Here is a 21,298-nt window from a genome sequence, read left to right as displayed (position 1 = left end):
TATTAGCAAAACAGGAAAGGAGAGCAAAGGAAGCAATAAAGTAAGGGAGGGCCTTGATGGCCAGGGAATAAATAGAGTTATAGAACAAGAGTTTAAAAAGATGGTTAAAAATAAAGTGAGAGGAACTCCTATTAAAAATGAATTAAACTGTCTGTACAGCAATGCACAGTGTCCGTAATAAAACAAGGAAGCTGGAGGCAATCATGCGTTGCGAGGAACCAGCCATAGTAGGGATTACTGAGACATGGCTACAGAAAAATCAGGACTGGGAATTGAACATTACAGGGTATAACATATTTAGAAAAGAGAGAGGGAAAAAGGGGAGGTGGAGCAGCTGTACTTATTAGGATAATATAATGGCAGTGGAAAAAAGTGACACAGCTATCAGCAAGACAGAAATAGAATCCATGTGGATAGAGATAAAAGATAATAAAGGATCAAACACACTAATAGTGGAAGGGAGGTGGAAGATGAAATATGCAAACAAATTAGGGAAATGAGTAAAAAACATAGAATAATAATCATGGGGGATTTCAACCACCATGATATTAATTGGACAGAAGAGGTACATAAAGGGGATAAGGGAATGGGGTTCCTACAATGTGTACAGGGCTCCTTTCTAACCCAATAGTTAAAAAGCCCAACAAGGGAGGATTCGCTTTTGGATCTAGTAATGGGGAATGAACCAGAGCAGATAAGAGAAGTAAAAGTAGGGGAACATCTAGGCAATAGTGACCATAATATAATACGCTTTAAGATAATAATTGAGAAGGACATATGTATGACGAAGACCAGTGTAATAGATTGGAGAAAAGCTGGTTTTGAGGGGCTGAGAATAGAACTTGGGAAAATAAAATGGACAACAATATTGGCAAAGAATGAAATAGAACAACAATGGGAAACATTTAAAACGGTATTCAACAGAGTCCAGGAAAAAAATATATTCTGCTGAAAAACAAGAACAAACTAAACAATAATGAGACTCCATGGATGAATAAAGCCATAAGGGAAAAATTGGGTAAGGAAAGAGGCATGGACAGCTCATTAAGTACATGGACAGCTTATTACTTATTACTTGGAGGGTGCGAGTCTGGGTGGGGTGGGGGAGCAAAGGGACGTCTGAGTACTAATACAAATATACAAATCAGTAAAAGTAGCGCCACAGGTTAACAAGGCCATAAAAAAGTAAACCAAGCACTAGGGTTTATTTCTAGAGGGATAGAATTGAAAAGTAGTGAAGTTATGCTAAACTTGTATCAAAACTTGGTTAGACTGCACTTGGTGTACTGTGTACAATTCTAGTCACCATGTTATAAAAGGGATATAGAGGCACTAGAGAGGATGCAGAGAAGATTTACAAGGATGATACCAGAAATGCGAGGCTACACAAACACTTCACAGCTTGTCACCTGCAGAAACATCTAACCACATTAAATATTACTTTTACAACATTTCCTTAGCTCTGATATTAACCAATATCCCATTGCATCCGTCACACCACTTCTGCAGCTGTCATCCAAACACCAACATAACAACAGACCCACAGCACGCCTCACTTACCCTGGCGGGGTTTCCCCGACGTCGTGAAGCCTGCAGCAGCAGTCGAAAAATTGGAAAAAGCCTCTTTACTGCCTGTTAACAGGCAGTTATGTGGCTATAATCCTCTTCCTGCCGCTAGGAGTCGGGTCCCTGCGCAAATCGGCGACCCGACTCCTAGGAAGATTGGTTGGAGGTGGGTTGGAAGCGGGTTTACGACCCGCTCCCATTTTGGGGGATTTTCCCAGCAGTCTCTCCTCCAAACCCGCCTCCTCAGGGCTGGTAAAATCCAGCCCCAACATTTAATAGTTTCTCACCATTTAAAAAATATTCTGTTTTTCTATTCTTCCTACCAAAGTCAATAACCTCACATTTCCCCACAGTATACTCCATCTTCCAGCTTATTGCCCACTTACTTAACCTGTCTATTGCCTGCACTCACTGCATTTTGCAGGAGAAATCATCCTGCTTTTATCAGGAGACATTGCTGTAGTTTCGGTCATGGGTTGTGTTTGCTGTAGTTCATAGAGACTCTTTTTAAATAGACTCTGTAGACTGTCTGGCGTAGTGCGCCGTTTAAATAGACTTTGATGAGTAAATAGACTTTGTTTGCTGTAAAGTACACGGTTGGCTGTGAATCTTGCCGTATGCCCCGCTCCACCTCCAACCCAGTGGCTGGCACAGTGGTGTCAGTAGACACTCTGCCTTTGGAGACTCTGCAGCATAAAACTTTTGCTACTTCAGCATTTAGCGGTTAGTTTAATCCAGAGCCACATCTAGAATGGAACTTGACAGCAACCAATGTCATCCTGAGCCAAAATAATGAAATACTGTATAGTACAGTGCCTTATTATTAGTTTATATACGAAAGTGTTGAGTGTCACATGTCCATCACACTCCAAACGCCACATTTTGTGCCGGATGAAAAAGAATCTCGCAAAAGGAGAAGTTTAAGTCAGGCATTTCATCCTGGGTTCTTTTGACCTTCCTGACTCTCAACCTGAAATGAACAAGCAATTTACTAATCTCTAGTTGACTGCAGCAATTTAGGAGCGGCTACAATGACCTGCATTTCCACAGCGAGCAATTAACTAACGGCCTTAGAGATAGGCCAGGTTAGCAGCTAAACACGGCCCCTGTGCTCCAGACCCAGAGCAATGCCACGAAAGATCCTCTGTTATATTTCTTTATGTATGTGTATGTGTGTGCGATGAATGCTTATTTAGTTAAACTACTGACTATCCTGTGGTGTTGCTTATGGTAAGCTGGAGAATACCCTGGTTTATAAGGACAGTTCATCTAATGCACAAAGTGTTATTTTGTAACAGGCATGTGCCCTGCTTTCTCCCTGTCAGTTGGTAGCACACTCGCCTCTGAGTCAGAAGGTTGTGGGTTCAAGTCCCACTCCAGAGACTTGAGCACATGAAGCTAGGCTGACACTCCCAGTGCAGTGCTGAGGGAGTCTGCACTGTCGGAGGTGCCGTCTTTGGGATGAGACGTTAAACTGAGGCCCCGTCTGCTCTCTCAGGTGGAGGTAAAAGATCCCAGGGCACTATTTCAAAGAAGAGCAGGGGCGTTATCCCTGGTGTCCTGGCCAATATTTATCCCTCAACCAACATAACAAAAACAGATTATCTGGTCATTATCACATTGCTGTTTGTGGGAGCTTGCTGTGTGCAAATTGGTTTCCCACATTACAACAGTGACTGCACTTCAAAAAGTACTTCATTGGCTGTAAAGTGCTTTGAGACGTCCAGTGGCCGTGAAAGGCGCTGTATAAATGCAAGTCTTTTAAGGCCACCTGGCCCAATTGCCGTAAATAGGCCAATTCTTAGATCAATCAGAGAGTATTTTCTGTTGCTGGGGGAAATTCCTCTGTAGATTAACAGGTGCTTGTAATTCTGCAGCTCCTCCCCAGGCAAGATGAAACAATCTGGAAATTTTAACTTAAAATAAATGTAACACGAAAATATGCACATGTGACAACACACGATGCCTGACTGACGGGCCTCGAACTTTCATGTATGAAGACAGATGATTGTAGGTTTTGTTTGTTTTGCTACCCTCATGGTCTTAATCACACCTGGCTGTAAACTGAAAATGATGATGTATCACTGCAGAGCAAACAGTTGTTTTTACGGAGCAGTGTGTGCCTTGCTTCATAAGCACCATGTTGGCTGCGGGATTTGTGTATACTTTCACAAATGAACCCCAGATGTACGTCTGCAAACGTTTCCTGTTCATTCACCGGCTGTCAGGAAATGGAATAAAATAGAGATACAAGGAGTTAAAGAACCGCTTCAGTGGCATGTCAGATTATTAGATTGTTATTCATAGCAGGTGTCTGCATGGTGAGTATTGAGGTCCGATATCTTTGGTTACCGCAGAACAGAATACTACTTTCAAACCAAGCGTAGCTGGGGGATTTACAGCACAGATGTTCCTGAGACTCTGGACTTGAGTGTGGAGAATTGCTGATTTCCATGAAAAAGCGAAGAATTAAAAGCGATGTAAATGATCTTTCTTTTGTTACATTCTTAGAGTATGCGATATTATTATTACTAATCCTGAATGCTCACAGCTGAGCGAGCCTCGCTGAAAAGCAGTTAGGTTTATAAAGTAGGATGTGGTAAAGCATTACTATTCAGTCATTTAAATAATCGAGACTGTTACAAATTTCAGTTCTGCCCTCGATATCCTCCTTGACGTTAGCTACCCGATATCTAGATGTATGATGTGAGATAGGGGATGTAACAATGAGATAGGTCCCCTCGTTGTATGGCCTGGATACTGTAATCCTAGGTAATTGGCTTCATGTGTGCTTCTCCTGTCTTCCGAGAGACAGAACTGAATAATCAGGTGAAACGAGGTCCATATTGTGGAGGAGACCAAATCTAGGGGCCATAAATATACGATAATCACCAATAAATCCAACAGGGAACTCAGGAGAAACTTCTTTACCCAAAGGGTGATAAGAATGTGGAACCTGTTACCATGTGGAGTGGTTGAGGTGAATAGCATAGATGCATTTAAGGGGAAGCTAGGTAAGTACATGAAGGAGAAAAGAAGAGAAGGATATGTTGATAGGGTTAGATGAAGTGGGGTGGGAGGAGACTGGTGTGGAGCATAAACACCGGCATTGACCAGATGGGCCGAGTGGCCTGTTTCTGTGCTGTAAATTCTACGTTATCCTACCTAACATGTTGACAAGAAGCTGGGTTATTTTACAGCATACACTTGCTTGAAAAGAGCAGCGATTCTAGTCTCCTATCTTTCATTAATGATTCCCGTAACATATAAAATGCCACGCCGTCCCCATTAGTGGGCCAAATACTGTCCTTCCTCTTTGTGGTCAGCCCTAGCCGGAATCTGGTCGGCTCGATTTTAATTTCCTGTCTTTCGCAGCAGACTTCACGACTGAGCAAGAAGGCACATTTTCGCTCTCCCTTTGTTGCCTACGTGCACGATAAGCTGAGGTCTGACTTCCGATTCCTCCCTTGTCCAGGAGTTGGCCAGTAGAGTTGACAATTAACCAGCTACCACCCCTTCCCTCTCACTGGGTGGAAGCCACTGCCAGCTATCTCCAGCCGTGTGTGCATGAAGTCAGTCCCTCCCAACATCTCAAAGTGTGAATGACTACTGGAAGTGTCTGATCATAGAAAGTTACAGCACGGAAGGAGGCCATTTCGGCCCATCGTGTCCGCGCTGGCCAACAAAGAGCTATCCAGCCTAATCCCACTTCCCAGCTCTTGGTCCGTAGCCCTGCAGGTTACAGCATCCCAAGTGCACATCCAAGTACTTTTTGAATGTGATTAGGGTTCAGGCATTGAGTTTCAGACCCCCACAACCTTCTGGGTGAAGAAATTTCCCCTCAAATCCCCTCTAAACCTTTCCCCAATTACTTTAAATCTGTGCCCCCTGGTTTTTGATCCCTCTGCTAAGGGAAATAGGTCCTTTCTATCCACTTTATCTAGGCCCCTCATAATTTTATACACCTCAATAAAGTCTCCCCTCAGCCTCTTCTGTTCCAAGGAAAACAAACCCAGCCTATCCAGTCGTTCCTCATAGCTAAGATTCTCTACTCCCGGCAACATCCTTGTAAATCTCCTCTGTACCCTCTCTAGTGCAATCACATCTTTCTTGTAATGTGGTGACCAGAACTGCACGCAGTACTCTAGCTGAGGCCTAACTAGTGTTTTATACAGTTGAAGCATAACCCCCCTGCTCTTGTATTCTATGCCACGGCTAATAAAGACAAGCATTTCGTATGCCTTCTTAACCACCTTATCTACTTGGCCTGGTAACTTCAGGGATCTGTGGACATGCACTCCAAGGTCCCTTTGTTCCTCTACACTACTCAGTGTCCTACCATTTAATGTGTATTCCCTTTCCTTGTTAGCCCTCCCCAAATGCATTATCTTGTAGGAATGTCTAGTTCCTATCCAAAAGACTGAGGTCCACTCAGGCGATCAAATAAACGAGGTTTAATGAAAACTAACAGAGTTTAACGGATAACTACAGGAGAACATCGAATATAGGTCTAGTCAGTTCGGAGGCTCCACGAGGACTGCTTGGGTGGTCCCGTGGCTGACGTCATGACGTCATCCCGTTTTTCCCGCCAGTGGGAGATCACGTGATGAACAGCGTGACGTCATCGTGTTTACCCGCGCTATTAAAGTGATCGCGCTCTGCACATGTAAACAGTGAAAACAAAGATACAGACTCAGGCTGTAGCTAACATTATTAAAGGGAATTATATACAATTGATCGGAGTCCCTTAGTGGCTCCGCCACATGCGCCCCCCCAGAATTGTCTTTAATAGCAAAAGTAAAACGGCGAGGAGGCCTGACAAGCCTGTCAGGTTGACTTCTATAGCCTTGAAGTGGAAGCTGATCGACGGCGAGCGAGCTGGCGGGCGGTTGCGTTTGATCTGGCACGGCGACTGTGGGCGGTCGGCCACATTTCGGCGGTTGTGCGATCTCGACTGGGCGGTCAAGGTCCAAGTGAGCCGGCTTCAACCAGTCAACCGAAATGTGGTCCGGTTTACCTCCGATATCGACCGAAAAAGTTTTGTCTCCCGGCTCTATCACGCGGAAAGGACCAGTGTAAGGGGGTTTGAGTGGATCCCGATGAGCGTCGTGGCGGATAAACACATAGTCGGCGTTCTTCAGCTCAGCTGGGACGTGGGAGCTCTGCAAGCCGTGATGTGACGTAGGCACTGGAGCGAAACTTCTGGCCGCCTCCTGGTGGCTGATGAGCTGCTGGGATGCGGACCATGGCTCTGTTGGAGTCGGAAGGAAATCCCCTGGTACGCATAGCGGCTGGCCATATACGAGCTCCGCCAAGGACGATTGAAGATCTTCTTTAGGCACCGTACGAAGACCCAAAAGGACCCATGGAAGCCTGTCCACCCAGCCCGCGCCTTGAAGGCTGGCTCGCAGTGTGGCTTTGAGCAACCTGTGGAACCGTTCACACAGGCCGTTCACCTGTGGATGGCAGGCAGTGGTGCGATGTAGCTTGACGCCGAGCCCCTGAGCCACAGCGTTCCAGAGCTCAGAAGAAAACTGCGGCCCACGATCAGACGAGATGTCCGCCGGTACCCTGAAACGGGTGACCCAAGAGGAGATGAATGCCCTGGCGACGTCTGCGGAAGTGGTGGATGACAAAGGAACCGCCTCCGGCCATCGAGTGGTGCGGTCCACCATTGTAAGAAGATGAGTAAACCCGTGCGAAGGCGGAAGTGGCCCCACCAGGTTCACATGCACATGATCAAACCTACGTTCCGGAACAGCGAAAGTGGCCAATGGAGCCTTGACATGATGCTGCACCTTGGCCTTTTGGCAGACCACGCAGGTGTTGGCCCAGTCGCGAACATCCATGTGCATGCCCCGCCACACGAATTTGGACGACATCAGCCATTGCGAGGCCTTCATGCCAGGGTGCGACAACCTGTGTATGGCATCAAAAACTTTTCGGCGCCAGGCGACCGGCACGATAGGGCGAGGATCTCCTACGGAGACGTTGCAGAGTAGTGTAGTGCCCGCGGCATGGAATTTGCCGTTGGCCGCTTGGAGGCTAGAGGGGTTGGTTCTGTAAGATTGGACTTCCGGATCCGAGGCTTGATCCGCAGCCATGAGGGCATAGTCGATGCCGAGCTGGACTGCATGAACGGTCGCGCGGGAGAGGCAATCCGCCACCAGGTTGTCTTTACCGGACACATGCTGAATGTCAGTGGTGAATTCTGAGAGAAACGTCAACTGACGTTGTTGCCGAGTTGACCACTGTTCGGCGGTCTTGGCCATAGCGAATGTTAGTGACTTATGGTCCACAAAAGCCATGAACGGACATCCCTCTAGCAAGAACCGGAAATGGCGGATGGCCAGAAAAAGGGCCAGCAACTCCTGGTCGAACGTGCTGTACTTACGTTCGTTTCGCCGTAGTTGACGGCTGAAAAACGCCAGCGGTTGGCACGTCCCATGCACCCACTGTTCCTGCACTGCGCCAATGGCGTAGTCTGACGCGTCGGTGGTAAGGGCAATGGTGGCACCTGGCAGCGGGTGCGCCAGCATGGTTGCATTGGCTAAGGCGCCTTTTGTGTCGACGAACGCCCGGTCCATGTCGACCGTCCAGCTAATCGGATCCTTGCCGGACTTGCCCTTGAGGGCCTCGTACAGGGGCTGCATGAGCAGAGCTGCATTAGGGATGAACCGGTGATAAAAATTTACCATCCCGAGGAACTCCTGCAGGCCTTGACGGTCTGCGGGCGCGGGAATGAAGTAACTGCCTCCACCTTCGTTTGCAGTGGAATTGCACCGTCCGATGTGATGCGATGGCCTAAGAAATCAATCTGCTGCAGGCCGAACTGGCACTTGGCCGGGTTGATGATCAAGCCGTGTTGACTGAGGCGTTCAAAGAGGGTGCGTAAATGGCAGATGTGCTCCTCTTTATTAGGGCTGGCGATGAGGATGTCGTCGAGGTAGACGTATAGAAACTTGAGGTCCCGAAGCACGGAGTCCATCAAGCGCTGGAAAGCCTGTGCAGCGTTCTTCAGTCCAAACGGCATCCACAGAAATTCAAACAGGCCGAATGGGGTGATGACTGCAGTTTTTGGGACGTCTTGCGGGTGTACGGGGACCTGGTGGTAACCACGGACAAGGTCGACTTTTGAAAAAATGGTATTTCCCGCCAAATGGGCAGAGAAATCCTGAATATGAGGGATCGGGTACCGATCAGGAGTAGTGGCGTCGTTCAGGTGTTGGTAGTCGCTGCAAGGCCGCCATCTGCCGCCAGGTTTCGGAACAATGTGGAGAGGCAAAGACCAGGGACTATTTGACCGGCGAATAATCCCTAGCCGCTCCATCGTGTCGAACTCCGCTTTCGCAGCCGCGAGCTTGCCAGGTTCGAGGCGCCGGGCCCGTGCGTAGACTGGGGAGCCAGTAGTGGTGATGTGATGTTCGACACCATGTTTCGTGGCCGTGGAAGAGAAAGTGGGTCTGGTCAGGTCTGGGAAATCTCCGAGGAGGCGAGTGAAGTAATCCGGAGGTGGGATCGCACAGGAGACGGTGCGTGACACGGCGTTACCATGGTGGCACGGGATGGAGTGAAAAGTGGCCGCATTGATCAACCGGCGGTGCCGTACATCCACCAGGAGGCCATTGGCGCACAAAAAATCCGCCCCGAGGATGGCTTGAGAGACTTTGGCCGTGATGAAATCCCAGTAAAACCGTTGGCCGCCGAAGCACACCTGGACCCGCCGTCTTCCGAAGGTCTGAATGGCCCCGCCATTAGCCACCTCGAGGGAGGGGCTGTGCCCCCCGGCTTGTAGATCAAGAGTTGACGCGGGTAGGATGCTACACTGCGCCCCGGTGTCGCAGAGGAAACGTCGACCAGATAGGGAATCGTTGATGAAGAGGAGTTTTCCCGAATTACTGATTGCCATCGCAGCCGCGGGGCGCTCGTTATAACCGGTCCTCTTTCGACAGGGTTGCTGCTGTGTTTTTTTTTTGAGCGAAAAGCTGCAGGGAGGGCGGCAGCATCTTGCTTTCACACCAAAACGGGCGTGGTAGAAGCACAACCCCGCAGGTTGAGGGGCTGGAGCACCACCTGTGGGGGATGGGCGCCTCGTGGCAGCGCAGTACTGCTGTGTCACCGCGAAGATCTTGTCCGCTTCGACAGCCAGCTCTGTGCAGTCTGTGACTTCCGACCTGGCTAGGGCAGCCTGAACTTGCTCCGGTAGCTGGCTGAGGAATAGCTCCCTGAAGAGGAAGCATTCCGGTTCGGAGCCCAGGAGCATGAGCAATTGGCTCATGAGCTCGGACGGCTTGGAGTCCCCGAGGCTGGGCATAGCGAGCAGCCGGCGGGTGCGCTCCGACTTCGTGAGCCTGAAGACCTGTAACAACCGCGCCTTTATCGTTTCATACTTGCGATCTTCTGGTGGATTACCAAGCAGGCTGACGATCCACGAGGCTGTGGCGCTGTCGAGGGTGGAGACCACGTAATAGTAACGGGTCTGATCCGCAACGATGTTCCTCATTGCGAACTGGGCTTCAGCCTGGATGAACCACGCGGCTGGCTGTTGCTCCCAGAACTGTGGCAGCTTCAAAGCAACGGCGTTCGATTCCATGTTCAGTAACTTCTGCGAAAACCGTTCGCAAAAGTCGGGGTCACCAATGTAGGAATGTCTAGTTCCTATCCAAAAGACTGAGGTCCACTCAGGCGATCAAATAAACGAGGTTTAATGAAAACTAACAGAGTTTAACGGATAACTACAGGAGAACATCGAATATAGGTCTAGTCAGTTCGGAGGCTCCACGAGGACTGCTTGGCGGTCCCGTGGCTGACATCATGATGTCATCCCGTTTTTCCCGCCGGTGGGAGATCACGTGATGAATGGCGTGATGTCATCGCATTTACCTGCGCTATTAAAGTGATCGCGCTCTGTACATGTAAACAGTGAAACCAAAGATACAGACTCAGGCTGTAGCTAACATATTATTAAAGGGAAATATATACAATTGATCGGAGTCCCTTAGTGGCTCCGCCACAACCTCACACTTCTCCGGGTTGAATTCCATTTGTCACTGTTCTGCCCAGCTGACCAAATTATTGATATCTTCCTGCAGTCTACAGCTTCCTTCAGTATCAACCACACAGCTGATTTTAGTATCATCTGCAAACTTCTTAATCATACCCCCTATATTCAAGTCAAGATCGTTGATATATACCACAAAAAGCAAGGGACCTAGTACTGAGCCCTGCGGAACCCCACTGGAAACAGCCTTCCAGTCACAAAAACACCCATCAACCATTACCCTCTGCTTCCTGTCTCCGAGCCAGTTTTGAATCCAACTTGACACTTTGCCCTGGATCCCATGGGCTTTTAACTTCGTGACCAGTCTGTCATGTGGAACCTTATCAAAAGCCTTGCTAAAGTCCATATACACTACATCAAACGCACTACCCTCATCTACCCACCTTGTTACCTCCTCAAAAAATTCAATCAGGTTTGTCAGACACGACCTTCCCTTAACAAATCCATGCTGACTATCCTTGATTTAATCCGTGTCTTTCAAAATGAAGATTTATCCTGTCCTTCAGAATTCTTTCCAATAATTTTCCCACCACTGAGGTTAGGCTGACTGGCCTGTAATTACTCAGTCTATCCTTTTCTCCCTTTTTAAACAAGGGTACCACATTAGCAGTCCTCCATTCCTGCGGCACCACACCTGAAGCCAGAGAGGATTAGAAAATGATGGTCAGGGCCTCTGCTATTAACTCTTTTGCTTCGCTTAACAGCCTGGGATACTTTTCATCCGGGCCTGGGGATTTATCCACTTTTACAGCTACAAAACCCCTTAATACTTCCTCTCTCACGATGTTTTATTTCATCTGATATTTCACACTCCTCCCCCTGATAGCAATGTCTGCTTCGCCCCTCTCTTTTCTGAAAACAGGCACAAAGTATTCATTAAGAACCCTACCGACGTCTCCGGCCTCCACACTCAGATTACCCTCATGATCTCTAATAGGCCCTACCCTTTCTTTAGTTATCCTCTATTAATATATTTATAAAACATCTTTGGGTTTTCCTTGATTTTACTTGCCAAGAATTTTTCATGCTCTCTGCTTTCGTACGTGACAACAAAGCACTTATTGTCCCAGATTATTAAGTATAACAGTTTCACTTATTAGCTTCGTTAATATACCGATCCCTTCTTTGTCCCAAAGGCTCCTGCACGTGGCTGCTCCATGAATCCAATCCCCTTGAAAACATCATTTAACTTAAAAGCAACACTTTAATATAAATTATATATAGAACCCCGCCCGTGGCAAAATGAACAAAAGTCCTAAAATGTGACAAGATGCAAAAATGCAATTTTGCATCTTGCTTTTGGTGTGTCGCCTAAGTCCTTTTTATGAGGTTTATTTAAATACTTTTTTATTTACTGTGAATTGTATCTTCATTTTGGAATATCACAATTATTTAACCAGCATATCTCATTAGAATATCTATAATAACTAAGGAAAAAGTAAGACTTGGATAACTTTCTTGACCATAGCTTTCCCTGGGTGTAGAATTCTTCATGTGGCTGCTTTTTACACTTGAAACAATAGGAATAATGTTGTGATGCTCTGAGCCCACGCGGAGTCTCGCTAGGTGGGAGCATGGGTCACAGACTCAGCCCTTTCGTGTTATCCCCCTATCTCCGACCCGGTGTGTCATCCAGCCATGCTTCACCTGGGAGCCTTGCCTTGCAAATTAATAAGCATTACCTTGGCACATCATGTTTAACAAATGGCTCATAGTGAATGTTGTAGCCTTGCTCGGGCTCAACCTTTACTTTGATTAGATCGGAAAGAATTTCTTTGCATGTCTTTACAATGTGCCATTTTCTTTTCACGTATCAGGAGCAAAAGGAGCCCCTCCTGACCAGAAGTGTATTTTGTACCATGTTCCTATCGTACCTTCTTCCTTCAACCCAACCAAAGCAATGGGGTAGATCTTGACTTTGTGCGATAGTATAAAATGAGTGACAGCGAATCGGCCGCCCGTTTTGCATCTCATCCCGTTTTTATTTGCATTGATGTCAACGGAGATAAAAATCGGAAGAGATGTAAAATGGGCTGTCCATTCACTATCACCCATTTTACACCATCACACAATGTCAAAATCTACCGCGATGAGTCTTTTGAAGTGCAAAAGAATTCATCAAGTTTGTTTCTTGTTTTCGCCCTTCACTTTCCAGATAACCAATGTTTTTTTTTGTGCTGATCTGACGTCAATACTGCCGGTTATATATGTTCTCCCTCTCTTACAGCGAACTGTTTTCCACAGTGCCAAAATGGAGGACTGTGCCTACGGCCCCAGTTTTGCGTGTGTAAACCCGGCACCAAAGGTAAAGCATGTGAGGAGACGTCATTTAGCACTCACCCCACAAGCAACCAAGACACTCTGGCACAGGCTCAGCCTATTCCTCAACAGGCGCCCCAGCAGACCCGGACACAGAGAGTGCTGCAACTTCCTCAGAAAATCAATTCACTAGGCCACATGTCTTTGACCGTCAAGCAGAAACCTTCCATGATGATGTTCCAGCAGCCTCAGTAAGTAGTACTTTCACTGTGATTTATGAAACTTCAAAAAATGTCATTAAAAATGCAGAAACTTGATTGAATGCACCTTGAATGGATCAACCTCTATTGACTTTGTTTCAAGATCATGTAAAAAATTCAACCATTAACTCAACATTGCCTTCATTTCAGAAGCAGGTGCAGATCAATAGCATGGGGGAGGAAGGAGAGGCAAGTGATCATGTAAACAAAATTTTACCTGACGCTGACTGTTTATATCTTCCATAGCATTGCTCGTGTCCCAAGCAATGGAGACCCGGGACTGAATGGGAGGACAGGTTTGAGGCAGGGCAGTGAGTAAACAGCAGGGAAGTACCAAGATCCATCAGAGAGCCAGGCCTGGAACCAGAGAGGAACTGGGAGTGCAGTGGGTAGTGGAGCAATGCACGTACTAGTTGCAGTGCAGGGGTACAGAGAGTAATATGGCTGTGCTTGTTTTTTTGGAATTGTTTCTTTGGATGTGAGTAAACCTTGCTGGTCACGTGACTGATAATACCGTGTGGTTTAGTGAGTCAATCAGCAATATAGAAGGCACTCTACAATCAAGCAACTCTACAGTCTTACAGGCACAAAGGCTTGGGATCATCAAAGATTTTACGGCCAGTTTTCCACAGGTTTCTGAATTAAAATAAGGCCAATATGAAAGCAATGTTTGTGATTTTGTATTACAGCAACAAAAGTGCTCAACATTTAATGTTTGGCTGCTTTGTGTGCTATGCAGCGAGTAATCCCAGTTACCATAGAAGATTCTGAGGGGGATTGACAAGATAGATGCTGAGGGATTGTTTACCCTGGCTGGAGAGTCTAGAACTAGGGGTCATTTTTAAAAATTCGCTCCTGCGATATGGGCATTACTGTTAAGGCCAGCATTTATTGCCCTCGAGAAGGTGGTGGTGAGCTGCCTTCTTGAACCGCTGCAGTCCGTGCGGTGAAGGTACTCCCACAGTGCTGTCAGGTAGGGAGTTCCAGGATTTTGACCCAGCGACAATGAAAGAAAGGCAACATATGTCCAAGTCAGAAAGGTGTCAGTAACCTGGAGGGGAACATGCAGGTGATGGTGTTCCCATGCGGCTGCTGCCCTTGTCCTTCTAGGTGGTAGAGGTTGTGAGTTTGGGAAGTGCTGTCGAAGAAGTCTTGGCAAGCTGCTGCAGTGCATCTTGTAGATGGTACACACTGCAGACACGTTGTGCTGGTGGTGGAGGGAGTAAATGTTTAAGGTGGTGGATGGGATGCCAATCAAGTGGGCTGCTCAGGATAGTCTCAGGATAAGGGGTCAGTCTTTTAAGACTGAGATGAGGAGGAATTTCTTCACTTGGAGGCTTTGTGAATCTTTGGAATTCTCTGCCCCAAGGAGCTGTGGATGCTGAGTCATTGAGTATATTCAAGGCTGAGAGCGATAGATTTTTGGACTCCAGAGGAATCAAGGGATATGGGGATCGGGCGGGAAAGTGGAGCTGAGCTCAAAGATCAGCCATGATCTTATTGAATGACGGAGCAGGTGAAGGGATATTTACTAGTCCTAGCCCCTTTGGGGCTACCCCGGATCAGGCGTATTTCTCAGACGTTCACTTTCAACTAAAGTTTGAGGTAGCCGAATCCTAAAGCCGCTTAATTGGGTCTAAAGGTCCGGGCTATCTCTCCCTAAAGGAAAGGAACAACCCGAGAATGTTACCGTCCTCCAGATAGCGCTTTTAATAAGTTTAGCTAGACTGTAACATTCCGGATATTATGAGGGTCCGGAAAACTCCCTCAGAATTCTGTAACTCTTCACCAAAGAGTGTACAGAGATTGAGTTTGCGAGTTATTGATACAAAAGATATATGTGAGACAATACTAAAAATATATAGAGATTTATTAAAGAACCGACATGCAATTTACAGTTGGTGAATCAGTCAATCGCAATGTTAACAGTTCTAAAAAGGGAAAAAATACTATCTTATTATTAACAGAGAATCTTACTTTTAAATCTTAACTTCGTTACAGCATTACAGTTCTTAAATTTTCTATACAGGATACCCATCAATATCAAATACCTTTGATCCCCGAGGTACAAAGAGTTGGAGACTACAGAGCCGTTTCCTAAACTGAGAATCGCTTTGCTCGATTAAAGCAAGTCTGATATCCCATTTGAGAGTTCAATATTTATACCCTTTTTCAGTGGTATTTCCTTTAAAGGTTCTGCTGATCCAAGTTAATCATCCCTATTCATCTTTCTGCTGACCTCTGCAATTCTTACTGCTACACCAGCTTGTAACATTCCAGAATCTTGTCTTAGCTCCAGGTGTTCTGAGTTTACCATTTAGAACGGTGTGAACGGCAGGTGTTCCTTATTTTCTGTCATCTTTACGAGGGCAGATGTTCCTTATCTTACATGCCATCTTTACAAAGTTTAAATTAGGACACCTTATCCAGGGTGAACCATTGTTTTTGTTCCCAAAGGTCAGCCTGTCGGAGCCATGCACCTTCTGTTTCAATAAAGTTATTTATTCAGGGTCAACAACTGTCTTATCTCAATAGCCAGAATTCTTTCATAGCTGTTTCAGAGTTCGGTTTCTAAATTTCCAAACCCAGTTAGTCCTGTTTTAATAAGGCCAGAACTCCTTCATAAGATAGTGCATTTTTCTGAATAGGTTGTATGGCTTTTTCCTTCACACAGGCACGAGGGGCCGTATGGCCTACTCCTGCTTCTAATTCTTATGTTCTCACCATCACTTCTGGATGAGATCCCCGCTCGCCCTTGCAAACCCTACTGAACTTCAGATGTATATTTTTTGAGGATCCTTCCCTCCTGTCCTGAATGGGTTCAGTTCCAATGACCATGGCAACCCTCCAGCACTTGGCTGAAGTAATTTTTCGTCATGGGTGATCCTTGACAGTGAGTGTCGGCCGGCTAGTTTGTTGTGGGGGCATCACAGTCTGATCCTGTCATCACTCAAGATCCACGCGCATGCATTCAAGCAGTTGCCACTGGATCGTGATCAGGAGTGGGGAATTCTGACTGATTTTCTCCACTGCCCCAATTCTCTCCAGCCACCCAGGCCAACTGCTGCTTCACCCTTCCTAGTCGGCATGACACAGTACCTCATAGAGGTTGCATTTACCGAAGGACACTCCCTCTGGATTGGATTGAAAATTATTATTAAAATCAAATTGATGGGAAAAAACTCATAATTAAAGTGTAGCCTTTTGCAAAGTTTCTGAAGGGGACACCAAAGCACGGCGTGATGGGATCTAAAGCAGATGTTTGTGGCAAAATGCCTTGGTATTTAGCCGATGAGGCTGGCATTGATAGCCAGCAGCTTTTCAGTACCCCTACATGATTCCCAGTGACCCTGTGGTCGATGTGTATCCTCCTCTTCCTTGCCCTATCTGTGTCAGTCTTGATTCTCGCCTCTGAGCCAGAAGGTTGTGGGTTCAAGTTGCACTCTAGAGATCTGAGCACATAATTTAGGCTGACATTTTAGTGCAGTTCTGAGGGAGTGCTGTGCGGTTGGAGGTGCTGTCTTGTGGATGAGACATTAAGCTGAGGCCCCGTCTGCTCTCAGCTGGACATAAAAGATCCCATGGCACTATTGGAAGAAGAGCAGTGGAATTCTCCCAGTGTCCTGGCCAATATTTGTCCCTCAGCCAATACCATCAAAAACTGATGAACCGGTCATTTATCTCATTGCTGTTTGTGGGACTGGCTGTGCGCAAATTGACTGCCACGCTTCCTTACATTACAACATTAACTACACTCAAAAGTATCATTGGCTGTGAAGTGCTTTGGGACATCCTGAGGTCATGAAAGGTGCTCTATAATTGCAAGTTCTATCTTTCTTTACCACTTTTCTCCTCTGTTACAGTACAGTGGCAGTGGCAATGTTGCTAGTATCAGTGCTTCAGTATCATCCGGCAGTCACCTCTATTATCCAATGGTACTGAAATTAAGACAAAGATTTGCGGCAAATAATACATTTTTATTTGCTATCGATCAGTTGAGTGCTGCGTTTACTCTCGCTGTTCTAATCTTTAGATGGAATATTAGGAAGAAAAAGGTAGAAAAGTGTTGAACGTAATTAAGTCCTTTTGCTGTATTGTACTAGCTTTCAAGACAGAGTTTTATACTGTTGACAGGCGTGTCTGTTAAATATCTGTTTAACTTACCACAAACATTGTTCAAAGTCTCTGTTGCTTTAGAAGATTTCAGTTTTGATTGCTTACAGATCTAGGACGTGCTCTTACACTGGTACAACACATCCTTTGAGGTCTTGCGGTTTGGTCCACAGTGGACTTAGAGAATCTCAAATGTTTTTTGCCACCATGAAACAGATGCATGTAGTTAGAAAAACCTGTATCCTTGATGACATGCCGTGGAAAATATTGCTGATGCATCATTAAAGAAAGCAAAGTGATGTGATCTGCTTTCTCTGTATCTGATCTTGACAGATAGTTTCCCAGTTCTTTGAATATAAATATTGTGCTGCATTTGGCATAGCTTGGTCCTGTGAGATACAATTTGCTGGGAAGCAGTTCTCCGAAGTAAAATAATATATACTGGGAGGCTGAATGAGACCTTGTCTTACAGCCGTTTAGACTGACTGATCATGTGAAAGGTGAGACGAGAGATTTTGATTGATACATCAGGAGGAGGGGGGGAGAAGCTGACATAGAGGCCAGTTTTTTTGTTTGTCTTGTACTGCTCACTTTTCTTCTCCACAAATTACCTTTGTTCCTCACGTGTCTGGGGATATTTATGGTCCTGTTGCATCTCCTGGATTGTTTCTTACTGGGGTGGATGATAGTGAACTGAGAAAGCATGAGGTAAAGTCGAAAGCCCCCCCCGCCCTCCCACCACCCATTACAACATAAATCATACTGGAGGATTCATTATGATCCTTAGTGCATGGATACTGATGGTACTATTAAGCTGCGGCATTGAGCTGTGCCTTTCACTGTAACCCCTTCTGTCTCAGCGATCACAATCTGCCTACTAACAATTAGTAAACATTCTTTAAAAATCTATTTTATTCATCATTTCTTACCTGATATTTTTCAGTTCCCTGATAGATTAAATATGAAAACCTTGACCACTGAGAAATTTTCTCTCTTAGTTACTATGCATTGTAGATGACCAGTCTGACCTGCACAGACCTTTCTTACTGAGTTTAGTTTGAAGACAGTGACATAGAGTTGGTGTGTGCCACTGATAGGCCTGCTGCAGAAGGGCCGGTTATATCATCGTCAGACTTCCTTGACTAACAGCAATGAACCTCTAACTGACTTCCGGATGCGCCCCTTAAGTTTGGGGTCTTCAGAGAACTGGCCAGCTTAAATGTGGCTTCACGTTAACAGCAGAAACAATACATTGTGCATTACTTGCTGTAATGCTGTTGTGATTATCAACCAACGTATCATCTGTCTTATAATGAACAATGCTGCGAAGTGCTGCGAGTAAAATGCTAAATATTGTGTAACACATCTAGGACACTTTAAATGTTTGGTTCTTGGTACGAAAAGTGTCACGCCTCTGATTGGTTTGTGGGAAATTTGGGACAATAAAAAAAACACATATTTCACTGTCTCGGAGCACATCTCTCACAGAACTCTTTCCAAATCCCACCTCTGCTTGCCACCTACAATCTCTCTCAATTTCTATGTATGACACATTCTTTAATTCACCATGAGCAATGCCACAAGTGAGCTACTAGTATTCCACCTGTCTGTATGTTTTATCACACAAAGGTCATAAAAGATATTTCTCACAACTAATGGGAAGCACGCTGGGAAAAAAAAATAAAGTCTTGCATTTATATAGCGCCTTTCATGACCACCGGATGTCCCAAAGTGCTTTAAAGCCAATGAAGTACTTTTGAAGTGGAGTCACTGTTGTAATGTAGGAAACGCGGCAGCCAATTTGTGCACAGCAAGCTCCCACAAACAGCAATGTGATAATGACCTGGTAATCTATTTTAGTAATGTTGATTGAGGGATAAATATTGGCCAGGACTAACAGCAATGAACCTCTAATTGACTTCCGGATGCGCCCCTTAAGTTTGGGGTCTTCAGAGAACTGGCCAGCTTAAATGTGGCTTCACGTTAACAGCAGAAACAATACATTGTGCATTACTTGCTGTATTCGAAATAGTGCCATGGAATCTTTTACATCCTCCTGAGAGAGCAGCTGGGGCCTCGGTTTAACGTCTCATCCGAAAGACGGTGCAGCACTCCCTCAGTACTGCACTGGAGTGTCAGCCTAGATTTTTGTGCTTAAGCTCTGAAGCGGGACTGTGAACCCACAACCTTCTGACTCAGAGGCGAGAGTGCTGCCCACTGAGCCACAAGAGGCATAAGAAACATCAGCCTCTGTTGCCATAGTGTCTGGTTTTATATTATTTCACTGTGGCCACATACACATTGCTTTTGTTGAGTGGGATGCATGACACATAGATACGATCTTATCATAAATGATCGAGAAGTCAGGATTACGCTCCTGCCCATGAATCTTTCCTAATGTTAAAAAACCTTTTAGGCACGGCAGCCCATCTTTTTATATTTGACGCTTTACCCTAACAATATGCAAGACATTTCAGTGAATGTTTATAAGGCGATAACAGCATCAATAAGCACGCAACGAGATGGTCTGTTGAACTCATTCCCTTCAAAGGATCAGATATAATTCCCCTGGTTCTGAACTCTCTCTCATTGTATGTTTAAATGACTGAAGGAGGTGAATAAGCAAGCATTATTTCTCTCAGAAAAGAGAACTCTGAAATTTCTCTCAGACTTTCCTAAAACAAAACCTAGGAAAATTTCAGGATATCCCTTGACGTCTCAGAGGTAAAGTCTCCACTTCTGAACCACACTGACCAGTCTGTGCTGAGTTAGTCGACCACAACAGGGCAAGGGTGCTACAATTGACAGCATCATGGGATGTGGGCGTCGCTGGCAAGGCCAGCATTTATTGCCCATCCCTAATTGCCGTTGAGAAGGTGGTGGTGAGTCGCCGCCTTGAACCGCTGCAGTCTATGTGGTGAAGGTAATCCCACAGTGCTGTTCGGGAGGGAGTCCCAGGATTTTGGCGCAGTGAGGATGAAGGATCGGCCGATATACTTCCAAGTCAGGATGTTGTGTGACCTGGAGGGGAACTTGGAGGTGGTGGTGTTCCCATGCACCTGCTGCCCTTGTCCTTCTAGGTGGTAGAGGTCGTGGGTTTGGGAGGTGCTGCCGAAGAAGCCTTGGCAAGTTGCTGCAGTGCATCTTGTAGATGGTGCACACTGCAGCCACGATACGCCGGTGGTGGAGGGAGTGAATGTTTAAGGTGGTGCATGAGGTGCCAATCAAGCGGGCTGCTTTGTCTTGGATGGTGTCGAGCTTCTTTAGTGTTGTTGGAGCTGCACTCATCCAGTCAAGTGGAGAGTATTCCATCACACTCCTGACCTGTACCTTGTAGGTGGTGGAAAGGCTTTGGGGAGTCAGGAGGCGAGACACTTGCCGCAGAATACCTAGCCTCTGACCCGCTCTTGTTGCCACAGTATTTATGTGGCTGGTCCAGTTAAGTTTCTGGTCAATGGTGACCCCCAGGATATTGATGGTGGAGGATGCGGTGATGGTAACGCTGTTGAATGTCAAGAGGCAATGGTTAGACACTCGCTTGTTGGAGATAGTCATTGCCTGGCATTTGTGTGGCGCGAATGTTACCTGCCACTTATCAGCCCAAGACTGAATGTCGTCCAGACCTTGCTGCAGGAGGGCATGGACTGCTTCATTATCTGAGGAGTTTTCACTCCTAATTGCTGTACGGTAAACTCTGCTGAAAGTACACGTGCATGAACACTGGGGTAAGGATGGGATTGGCCTTGATAATGATATCCTCTGAAAATGGACAACCTGTTGGCACTTTCTGTCAAGACTCATGAGCGTGAATAATGGCCAATTGGGGAAGGTATTTCAGGGTGACTGCTGCTTGTGGAACTCCATCACAATGAGAGAGAGAGCTGGAAAGAAGATTAAAAGTGGTGGAAAAATGGAAGAAAATAATAATTACTACTGCATATCATTTCAGTGTTACACCACTGTTGTAGGAAAAATGATTCCTCGAAAACTAGACTTTGAGTAAGAGAGACAACTTTATTAAGTGACAGAGCTCTGGGAG

General features: G+C 46.0%; 1 protein-coding gene across 1 annotated transcript in view; it reads left to right on the top strand.

Moving 5' to 3' along the window:
• The window catches only part of ltbp1 (latent transforming growth factor beta binding protein 1), a 580,062-nt gene that overhangs the window by 132,122 nt on the left and 426,642 nt on the right, over window positions 1-21,298 (top strand). Inside the window, 1 exon segment of the mRNA XM_085980097.1 lies at window positions 12,855-13,137. Within this exon segment, the coding sequence (XP_085836223.1) occupies window positions 12,855-13,137 (283 nt within the window).

Source organism: Somniosus microcephalus, chromosome 3 (assembly GCF_052327205.1).
Source record: "Somniosus microcephalus isolate GS21.2 chromosome 3, FLI_Smic_1.0, whole genome shotgun sequence".
NCBI lineage: Eukaryota > Metazoa > Chordata > Chondrichthyes > Squaliformes > Somniosidae > Somniosus > Somniosus microcephalus.
This window is presented reverse-complemented; position numbering and strand designations above follow the sequence as displayed.